This window comes from Myotis yumanensis, unplaced genomic scaffold (genome assembly GCF_028538775.1).
Source record: "Myotis yumanensis isolate MYYU_CA2020_CCGP unplaced genomic scaffold, mMyoYum1.0.hap1 SCAF_16, whole genome shotgun sequence".
Lineage (NCBI taxonomy): Eukaryota > Metazoa > Chordata > Mammalia > Chiroptera > Vespertilionidae > Myotis > Myotis yumanensis.
Window position 1 is genome coordinate 39,853,178 of NW_027223767.1, and position 10,698 is coordinate 39,863,875.

The 10,698-nt window shown below is 51.7% G+C and overlaps 1 protein-coding gene across 6 annotated transcripts in view; it reads right to left on the reverse strand.

Annotated features, from left to right (window-relative positions):
• The window catches only part of PLEKHM1 (pleckstrin homology and RUN domain containing M1), a 46,406-nt gene extending 36,559 nt beyond the window's left edge, over nt 1-9,847 (reverse strand). For 2 of the 6 annotated variants that reach the window (XM_070394696.1, XM_070394702.1), the window contains exons 1-4: nt 9,761-9,847; nt 8,370-8,491; nt 7,225-7,601; nt 1,919-2,007 (exon numbers count right to left, since the gene is read on the reverse strand). In XM_070394696.1, coding sequence (XP_070250797.1) covers nt 1,919-1,966 — 48 coding nt within the window. In that variant the 5' untranslated portion in view covers nt 1,967-2,007; nt 7,225-7,601; nt 8,370-8,491; nt 9,761-9,847. Of the gene's footprint in view, nt 1-1,918; nt 2,008-7,213; nt 7,602-8,369; nt 8,492-9,760 lie in introns of all 6 variants that reach the window. The other 4 variants (XM_070394699.1, XM_070394701.1, XM_070394697.1 and 1 more) reach the window with 4 other exon arrangements.
• Between the last annotated feature and the right edge of the window lie 851 nt (nt 9,848-10,698).

Sequence of the window (10,698 nt, forward strand, 5' to 3'; positions counted from 1 at the left end):
AAGTAATGTGCTGTCATTTACTTTTTATCCAATCCCAGAGGTCCCCCCACTTTTGCCTTCTCCCACCTCTCTAATCTATCACCAATGGATTCCATGTAACCCACCTACATCCCCTCCTTTGATTGCAATGTATAAAAATAGATGAAAAACCGCCACTCTCTGGAGCATTGTCCTAACTCATTGAGATTCTACTTCCCGGCAATTGCTGACAGTTAGGCTCAAATAAACTCACAAAAATTCTTTACCAGGCTTGAATGTTTTTACATTAACACTATGAACATTCACCCACAATGTTAGGGGCAAAAACAGAATATTGGGGACTAGCTATAGTTATAAGAAATATGTACCGTGATTGCCTTGATCTGATTAAAGAAAGGACATTCTACCCTGGCTGGGAGTTGTATGCCCCTGAGACCTGGGAGTCAACCTTGGAATCCCTTCCATTCTCATTCAAGAACTATTATCATGGAAATATTAACAACCTCACTGCCCAAACAATGGAGTCCTGCCCCAGCCCCCACTGCCTACTTCCCCTTGCCTGTAATTCCTACTTCCCCATGTAATCTTTGTCCTACCCAACATAAGCAGCTGGCTTATGGAGGGGGAGGGTTGGAGAGCAGATGTTTGTGGCTGACCTGCTGCTCTCCCATACTACCCGCATTATTGGAATAAATGCTCATACATGATTCAACCCTGTCTCTACTTAATTGGCTCAAGTAGTGACAGACAGCCGGGACCCACTGGTTGTCCAGTTTCAACAAGTTTTTGTGTAGACATATGTCATATGTTTTCAATTCTCATGGGTATGTACCTAGGAGTGGAATTGCTGGGTCCTATGAAGCACTATGTTTAACTTCTTGAGGAACTATCAAACTGTTTCCCACAATGGCTGCACCATTTTACATTCCAACTAGCAATGTATGGGGGTTCCAATTTCTCCTTAAGCCCACCAACACTTATTATTGTCTGCCATTTTGGCTGTAGCCATCATAAGGGGTGTGAAGAACTATCTCATTATGGCTTCAATTTGCATTTATCTAATCTATAATAATAAAAGCGTAATATGCTAATTAGACTGGACAGCCAAACAACCTTCCAGACGTCCTTCTGGATGAAGCCGGGGCTGCAAGGGCCGAGGCAGCCACAGTGGCTATGAGGGCCGAGACAAGCCGCTGCGGCTGTGAGGGCTGAGCCCCTTGCACGAATTTCGTGCATCGGGCCTCTAGTCCTATATAATAAAACCCTAATATGCAAATCAACCGAATGATGGAACAACTGGTCACTATGACGTGCACTGACCACCAGGGGGCAGACACTCCACACAGGAACTGCCCCCTGGTGGTCAGTGCGCTCCCACAGGGGGAGCACTGCTCAGTCAGAAGCCAGGCTCATCGCTGGCAAGTGCAGTGGCGGTGGTGGGAGCCTTTCCTGCCTCCACTGCAGGCGGGTGGTAAGGAGCGAGGGGTCCCAGACTGCGAGAGGGATGTCTGACTGCAGCTTAGACTCGATCCCTCCAGATATCCCTCGAGGGGTCCCGGACTGGGAGAGGGTGCAGGCCAGGCCGAGGGCCCCCCCTTCTCCTGCACAAATTTCGTGCACCAGACCTCTAGTGTCTAATAATGGTGAGCATCTTTTCATGTACTTACTGGCCACTTATATATCTTCTTTGGAGAAATCCTTCATTTTCAGGTAACCTTTATTAAATCCCAACTGTTTTTTGGTAAATTCTCATTTTATCACCAATAAGATGGCCTAGAAAGGGCAGGACTTCCTCAGAGCTTGCTTCTGCTATAACTTTTTTCTCAGCCTGAGGCCTCTCTTTCCAGACAGTGTCCATACATTTCAAAGTGAGGAAAGCCAATGAAATGGCTGTTCTGTGCACCTCCTTCCCCACTCTTGATCCTCCATTGTCACCTACCGAGATGGCATCCCGGGGGTCCACTCCATTCTCCACCACTGACAGCATTTCCACTCAGGCAGCAGCTCCCAGGAAAAACCACATGACACCTGTTGAGACAGATGGTGGCCAGGTGAGCAAGCTCCCAACTCACCACCCCCAGCCAATCCCTAGGCCCCCAAGCAGCCGCAGGAGGTCAGCCCATTCTACTGCAACTGAAAGAAAGGCCTCTGAATATAAAAGTAAAAAATTGAAAGTGGGTTTTAAGGAAGGAAAAAAGGAAGGAAAAAGTCCGAGGGCCTGGATCTTGGGAGGGAAGGAGCCCTGTGTGCCAGGGATGGGCCTGCCCCAAGGAGTGGGTGGAAAGTACCCTTAACGCCACTCCAAACGCTGGCACAAACGCAGGGAATGAAAGGCTGACGATTTATATACAGAGCTGAGGGTGCAGGGGACACTGCAGCTGTCTGTGCAAAGAACCCGCAGGGACCAGGAAGTAGGCCTCACAGGTCAGTCAAGGCTTGGGCCTTGCATTCGCCCCTCTGACTCCTGTCTCAGCCTGGTGTCTGCCGCGCAGCAGTGAACAGTGTTGTAGGCAGTTAGACAGACGTGAGCAGAGCAAGGACGAAGGGTCAGGTACGGAAGGCCACCAGGGTGGAAAGCCGCAGGTGCCCAGCAATAGACAATCAACTGTCGGCGGGACCTTGCCCCAGGGTGACTTTTCCTCCCCTGGCATATCGCTGGCATATCGCAGGTCATGAGGCTTGGACCCCTGATCTTTCCTCCCTAGAGATAACATCTAGGCCTCAGGTGTGTTTCAGCTCCAGGCCCAGATAAGCAGCAAAACCAGCCAGGCTGACATCAGGACCAGCTGCATTGAATAATGACCCCCTGCCCTGCTGCTGGCCAATCAATCCTGAATGGACACACCCGGAAGACTACGGAACGTTCTACTGAGATCTTCTCCTGGGACTCCCCTAAAATCTCCACCCCTAAAACCCTTAGGACGGAGGACCCAGCGCATTCTCCCTCCCAGGAGCAGGCCCAGAGCCTTTCCCTCCCAACCCCACCCCCTCAGCAGGTTGCCATTAGCTTCCTCACTCCCAAGCTCCAAGGCCCTTCCTTTACTTCCATAACTTGTTTCCTAAGCCCATTTCTCCCAGGAATTACTTTTTCTACCTCTGTAATTTACCCAATAAATGTTCTCTTACAGCTTGGGTCTTGCTTTGTATTCTTTCCTAGCCAGAACCCAAATGTCGAGGGTGCTGAACCCAGGTTTGATCTAACCCCACTGCTCCTACCGCTGCCTACAACAAAACAGCTTCAAAAGGGAGACTCTCTGGTTACACATCTGCTTCTCCTTTGGGCTGCGAAAGTCAAGCTTGAGTAGCACAGGGACTCGAGTAAAGGGGAACAACACGGGTTCTATGGACGGACAGGGCAACATGCTAACCTGACAAGCCCAGGGAAGGCCTGCGTGGGGCGGCCTTGCAAACTCAGAGACCTAAAGTAACCATAAAAGATAGTCTGAAATTAAAACTTTTTTAAAAAGCAATTTATGGAAGTAGTCACATCTTCTCTGACAACAGCCAACCTTTAACTGAGCCTGTCTATTGTCTTTTGCATCTACATCAAGCATGTCAAACTCACGGCTTGCTTGATCTACTAGTATGTTAACATACCTTTGGAATGTCAGGGTAACTTTTCTTTTTTTTAAATTTTTATAAGTACTGCGCGCTAACCGATTGCGCCACTGGAGCCCCAAACTTTTTTTTTAAATTTTTAAAAATATTTTATTGATTTTTTACAGAGAGGAAGGGAGAGGGATAGAGAGAAACATCGATCAGCTGCCTCCTGCACGCTCCCTACTGGGGATGTGACCGCAACCAAGGTACATGCCCTTGACCGGAATCGAACCCAGGACCCTTCAGTCGGTAGGCCGATGCTCTATCCACTGAGCCAAACTGGTTAGGGCTCAGGGTAACTTTTCATTTTACAAACCCCTCAAGGCACAACCAATGGATCAGATTAGAAACTACAAATCCTCTCCTTGTTATTGTTATTTTTATCATGTTAATTGTTGACTATCCTGTCCCCAACTATGTAAAAGATGTATCTAACCCACTTACATCTTCTCTTTTGGCTGTAATCTATATATATAAAAGCCTAAGTGACCGTTTTGACTATTCGACTGGTAGCTATGACATGCACTGACCACCAGGGGGCAGACACTCTGACCAGTAGGTTAGCCTGCTGCTGGGGTCCAGCTAATTGGGACTGGACAAGACTGGCCAGACACGCCCTGGAGCCCTCTCATGGTCCCTCCCCAGCCCTGATCGTGCACCAGTGGGGTCCCAGATTGCGAGAGGGCGCAGGCCAGGCCGAGGGATCCCACCAGTGCATGAATTCATGCACCGGGCCTCTAGTGTATAAAATAAGGTGCAAAACTGCCATTCTCTGGAGCATTTTCTCAATCCCTTGAGATTGTGCTTCCTGGCAATTGTCGACAGTTTGGTTCAAATAAACTCACAAAAATTCTCTGTAAATTTGCATGTTTCTTATGTTGACAATTCTAATCTCAGTTTGCCATTAACGAACTAGGCACACTGGGGCACTGTATCAGCCTCTCAAATGGAGAATATGACTGTGGAAAGTGCCTAGGACAGGGCTAATATGTACCAAGGACAAACGGTATCTATAATCCCAGTGGATGTGGCCACCTAAATCTACAGGCAGAGAATGCCACTGTGTAAATGAATATGCACAAGTAGGTGGAATCAGTACACAGGAAAATCCCTCATGCAGCTGGCTTCCTCCCAGGAGTAGTGACTGAGGGTGAAGGTGGGGTGGGGGTAGGGGCTGTGGTCTTAGTCTGAGGGGGCTGCTGGTTGGCCTGGCCCCACGCCAGCCACTTGGAAAGGCCAGGACCAGGCAGGCACATTAACATCTAAACAAATCTCTAGTGAGCACACAGCTGAGCTTGAGGGGACACCAAAAATAAAAGGTGATTGCTGTCTCTGCTCCCCAAAACTCATGGCCTAAAGAAGTTCACAAAACCAAGGCCTGCTAAATGAGTTTTAGACCCTTTACATACATTGCCTCATTCTATTTCTCATAACCACTCTAGAAGGCTCTTGTATTACCACAATCTGACTGATAAGAAATAGAGGCTGTCCCAGGTCAAGGAAATTCCTAAGATCCCAGAGCTGATATGGCAGACTACCCCAGCCAGGACCATGCCAACACCAGCTCAAGGGAAACCTCTAGACTCCTGAATGAGTGCAATCCCCTCCCTTCTGGAAGAGGCTGGTGCGAGCTAGGGCTAAGGGTTGGGGGAAAGGGCGCAGGAGGGAAAAAGGGGGCAATGAGGGATGGGGGAAGGAAGGCTCTTCAGCTGGTGGCCCTGGTGGAAAAGGCTCTGATCAATCCTGGACTTGGCAGAGGGCAAACAGGACCCAGAGCCAACCTCGCTAAGTAAGGACATGCAGAGGGAGGGAGGTGTGCACGAGGAGGGCCCTGCAGAGCCAGCTCTAGTCAGGGTGCGACAGACCACCAGGAAGAACACTGGGCCTGGGCTGCAGCCCTGTCTGCCTGCCTCACCCTTCAACTCTATTCCTGCTCACACCTACCCAGAATCCTCAGGCCACCCCCAGGAGATCAGCTCCACATTCTGGCCACCAGGGCGACAGGGAAAAGGGCATGTGAGTACCTCTGCAAACATGCCCGATCCTGGAGGCTGGGCTCCTTCTGGGCTATGTGGTACAGCCCCGCAGGCCAAGGCCAGGTTCTCTGGCTCCAAAGCCTAGGGCTCCATCTAACTAACCCCTTTCAGCAATTCCAGTGGCCCAAGCCTTCCCTCAGGCCTGCCTTCTACACAGAGCTTAAAGACCCCAAACTGACCTTCCCTCGGCCAGCCATAGGCCAGGCCCGTCAGGGCTTAGACCTCAACAATCTGAATCATAGCCTGGGCCCATTAAGACCTCATTAACTAATTAACTGAAAATATGAGAGTACTCATTGGAGGGGGGGAGGCTTATCAATAAGTGGATGCTCTGGCCAAGCAGAGGCCTACTAAAAACCAAAGTAGCCCTGCCCGGCGTGGCTCAGTAGGTTAGAGCATCATCCTAATACGCCAAAGTTATGGGTTTGATCCCTGGTCAGGTCACATACAAGAATTAACCAATGAATGCATGAATAAGAGGAACAACAAGCCAATGTTTCTCTCCCTCTCTCCCCATTTCCCTTTCTCTCTCTTTCTCTCAAATCAATAATTAAAAACAAAAACAGCCCTAGCTGGTTTGGCTTAGTGGATAGAAGGTCGGCCTGCGGACTGGGGGGGGGTCCTGGGTTCAATTCCAGTCAAGGGCACATGCCTGGGTTGTGGGGGGCTATGATTCAGATTGTTGAGGTCTAAGCCCTGATGGACCTGGCCTGTGGCTGGCCAAGGGAAGGTCAGTTTGGGATCTCCAAGCTCTGTGTAGAAGGCAGGCCTGAGGGAAGGCTTGGGCCACTGGAATTGCTGAAAGGGGTTAGTTAGATGGAGCCCTAGGCTTTGGAGCCAGAGAACCTGGCCTTGGCCTGCGGGGCTGTACCACGTAGCCCATAGTCTATGGGGCTTGTTTCACAGAACACTCTTCACTGACACTAAGAACCAAACCAAAGGGAGGTGTGGCTCCAAAGAGGCCTAGGCTGAAGGGAGTACGGAGGGACCCTGAGCAGCACTACTGTCTGAAAGGGTTCTTCAAACAGCACCAGCGGAATTTAGGGGAAAAGGTGACTTTCTGACTTTTAGGAAACTCCACACTCTGCTAAGTCTGCCTCTCCCCGTAAGTACTAATCCACCCCGACATAGCTCTTCAAACTTCTCTAATCTCATTTAACTCCACAACAGTCCTGGGAGAGGAGGGTTTTATAAAGAGCACTGGAGCTCAGTGCCAACAGGTCCCAGGTAGGGAACAGCATTCACTGGTTTCCTCATTCTAAATCCTGTGCCTGTGGCCAGACCAAACTGCCTCAGGTCTTTGGTCCGAAGAGTTTCAGGCAAACTTATTACTTACAGAGCCTTAAGAGGCACTCAGAAACTCCATTTATCAAATAAGGCTTAACATCAACAGGAAACCATCTTGCTGAAAAGATCTGTAGCCCCAACCCATTGAGGCAGCCGAATTTCAGAGCCATCCTTTCTTAAATGTTCCAACACGCAGTTAGGAAAGAATTGTTCTGGCTGTTTTTTCTTCGTTATGCTGCCTAACCCCTAAGTATGTGCAATTTCACTTCCTCCAGAAACCAAGGAAGAAAGAAAAGAGAAAAATGGCTTACATGAGACTCACATTAAAAGAAGAAATGGATGACCGGCTTCACCACTTTAAAACACTCCACCCATCAGTAAACAGCAACCTCCTCTCCTTAGAGACTTCTCAGCCATTCCCAACAGCCTCCACTCGATGGCCTGAATCCAATCCTGTACCTGGCTGTTCAGAGCAGCCTGGCGTTTAAGTCATTCAGCTCCTACAGTACCAATTGATGAGTCATGGTTTTCAGTTGGAAAAGAATGACAAAGTTATCTTCTGATTCAGAAAGGCAGCTGATCTTTCAGCCTTGTGAGCGATGAATGAGTAAACAGCATCTCCTTCCACCTGAAGAAAATTGGATTTCTGGTCCAACTGGAGGGCGAGAAACTTCTAGCTTGTGATTCCCAGACCAAGGGCTAGTGGGTGAGGCCAGAAATGTGAAGTCAGTTAACACTGGCTATCTTTTTTCCTCCCTCTTTCTTTCCATCCAATAACCACCATCCCGTCCCCCTACCCCACCCCACCCCCATATTCTTGTCCAATACCCTTAGGATTCTAGCAAGGGCCAAACTCTGAACAAATAAAAACAGGTACTTTGCCCAGTTCATTCACCATTACATTTCTAGTGCCTAGAACAGTGCATGGCACACAGTAGGGCTCAGAAAATACTTGCTGAGTCAACTGATGAATAAAATAAAGGCTCAGGGTGGGTATCTCCCTATCATAGACTGTGGAGAGTTGAAGTATACAACTCTTCAGAGGTGGGAACTCCTTCCATTAGACCAAGCTACCAACAGGCTGAAAACCATTCTGACCTATCACACCTTCATGGGGAGATATTGGAGGTAGAAGGGCATTCAATTTTCAAATGAACAAGACTACAAATGGCAAGGGAAGACAATGATTCTGTTTGGGGCCCTTTAAAATTGCTGTCAACTGGCCAATCCTATGAAACCAGGTCACCAGAATTTGGAGGGAACATGCACTCAAAAGCCCAGATTATACAGGCTGAGCATGGGGCCTGGGGCCAGGCGTGTCCTCTGCCTGAGCTACTCTGAGACAACTAAGCTGTGTTCATAGGTAACCAAGGGGCCAAAAGTCAATGATGCAACCCCTGCAAAAAGAGGAAGCGATTCAACAGCCTCCATGCCCACCTAGGCCTCAGCCTCCCAGGACCCACTCACCTACACTCTTTACAACATGTAACATCTCCTCTGGCTCCCAGTGTTCCCTGTGTTCAGTGTTGGGACTGGTCTGTTCTCAGCTCTAGTCCGGAGGAGCACTCTGTGAGGGTCCTCTCCAGGTGCTAGGACAACACACATGGACATAGTTCTGTAACCACAGCCAATCCTGCACAGCGGTACTTTCTAGGTTTCTTCAAGGCCAGAACACCAGCCAAAAGGAAGTGATGGCTTCGGTTGCCCCAGACTGAGTGAGCTGGATGGGTGGCCATTCCTCACCTACCAGGCATTTGAAAGATACCTACCATTCCAGGGGCCAGCACACATAATTTAATAATCTCTGGGACAGATATAGGGGACCAGGTATCCAGGAAAAGCCACTGACTGAAGGGGGTGTATCTCTCCTCCTCCATACTTATTTACATCTGAGGCCCTGCACGCACCAGGCAAGCTGTTCAGTCTCTAACTGCCCGGCTGTTAGACTGAACAAGCACCTAGATTTGGCTGTAGAGGGGCAGCTGGTGGGGCGGGCAGGACACTAAACTAAGATCTCAGATTGAATGGGGGGGCGGTGCTGGGTCAAGGGAAGAATGGGTAGAGGGGTTGGGGTGAAGACAACAGAAGCGAAAGGATATGGAGACCCCCGTTTAAACAAGTTTTTGAGTGGGAGCGGTAGGAACTGAGGCAGCAAGCGTTGGGGGCGGTTTAGCTAAGAGTTAGGGATGGAGGATGCCCTCAGGATGGCTGGAAATGGACAGGAAGTATGATAGGTTAGGTCCTAGTTCCGGCTTGAGTCTGTGCAGACAAGATACAGGATGGGACGAGACTGTGACCAGAGTTATCGAGAAGAAAGGGGTGAGCCCCAAGTTTACTTGGGTGGTGGGTCTTACGTGAGAGTGGGCAGAGGTGGTGTTTCGGAGGAGCAGGTCTTGGGAAGCTGAGCTGTAGGGAGATTGGGGTAAGAAAGCGGACCCCGAAAAAGGCAACCAGAATGGTGGGTCTCAAGGTCTGCGCGGAGCACTAGGCTTGCCGAAGGGGCCGAGGGGTGAGGATGACATGTGTCAGCGGGAGCCGGAGGACTGCAGCCGCGATCGGGGCTGGAACTGGGCTAGTGTGGGGTCAAGGGTGAGACTGCACTTACGCAAGACGGGTGCTGAAGGGGTGGGGAAGGGCTGGCGTCGGGTCCCGGGGGGAGAAGACGGAGGGGACCGGCCGCAGCGGCAGTGAGAGCGGGAGGAGGAAGCGGGGCGCGGGGTTTGGGCTGGGGAGGGTGAGGGCTCCGAAGCACGGCGGTCTCAAGGCAACCGGGGGTTCGGGATCACGTCGAGGGCCGCTGGCCCATCGCCCGCCCGCGTCTCGGCCCGCCGCCCTCCACGCCCCGCTGCCCAACTCACCAAAGGAAGTGGGGAGCGGGGCAGGAGGTACCCCCGGCCACCGCAGCCGCAGAAGCTCGCCCCGAACCCCGCGGCCTCCAGTTACTGACAACAGCAAGCTGCGCCCAGGGCGCCTGACGCCATCACGTCGGCTCGACGTCCGGCCCCGCCCCCGGCCCGCGGAGCCTATCGCGGAGCCCGGAGGAGCGGGGGCGGGGCGGGGGCGGGGCTGGCGCTCCAGGAAGCCCAGGGTTCCCAGCCCCCGAGTGGCTCTAGGAGGCTCGGGGTTGGTGACCCGGCGGGTTCGGAGAGCCGAGGCCGGTCGTCGGGCCGATCGCGTCCTCGCTGCCCGCTCTCCGCAGGGTCTGCGTCAGACTCTAGACTCGGCATCGGGGTGCCTGCCCCCTCTCGGCCTCAGCACGGGGCTGCGTAGCGTTGGGGCTGCCGCTTGACCTCCTGCAGCGAAGGTTGCCCACTTGTAACACGGGATCAATGACCGCTACCCCATTCTTGCCTTGCCGGGCCATCAGTGCAGCCCGGGGACAGGGCTCGGGGCCACGTCGGAGCCTCCCGCCTGGAGGCGTTCAGGAAAATCACGGAGCCCACACCTTACTCTCAGAGGACGCGCCTCGATAGGCCCCTTGGCATTCTCCTTTACCCAGCTCAGCGGCAGGGAGACGCAAAGCTCAACGAGCCATAGTTACGTTTGGTTTTCATCGTAGACGTGACGTTTCTCTTTCTAATGGATTCAAAACAGAAATAGCAAGGGGTGGACTGCGGCGCTTCAGACACTTGGCAGATGCGAGCATTGGTGTGACCAGGGATGCGGAGGTAGGGCTAGATGCGGGTCCAGGGAGTCGGTCCTTGTGGGTGGCTACAGGCTGGTTGAGGATCAGGCCAGTTCTGGGAAGCAAGTTGCACTGACCTCTGCGGGGAGTGAGTGAGGGGAACCGGGGGTG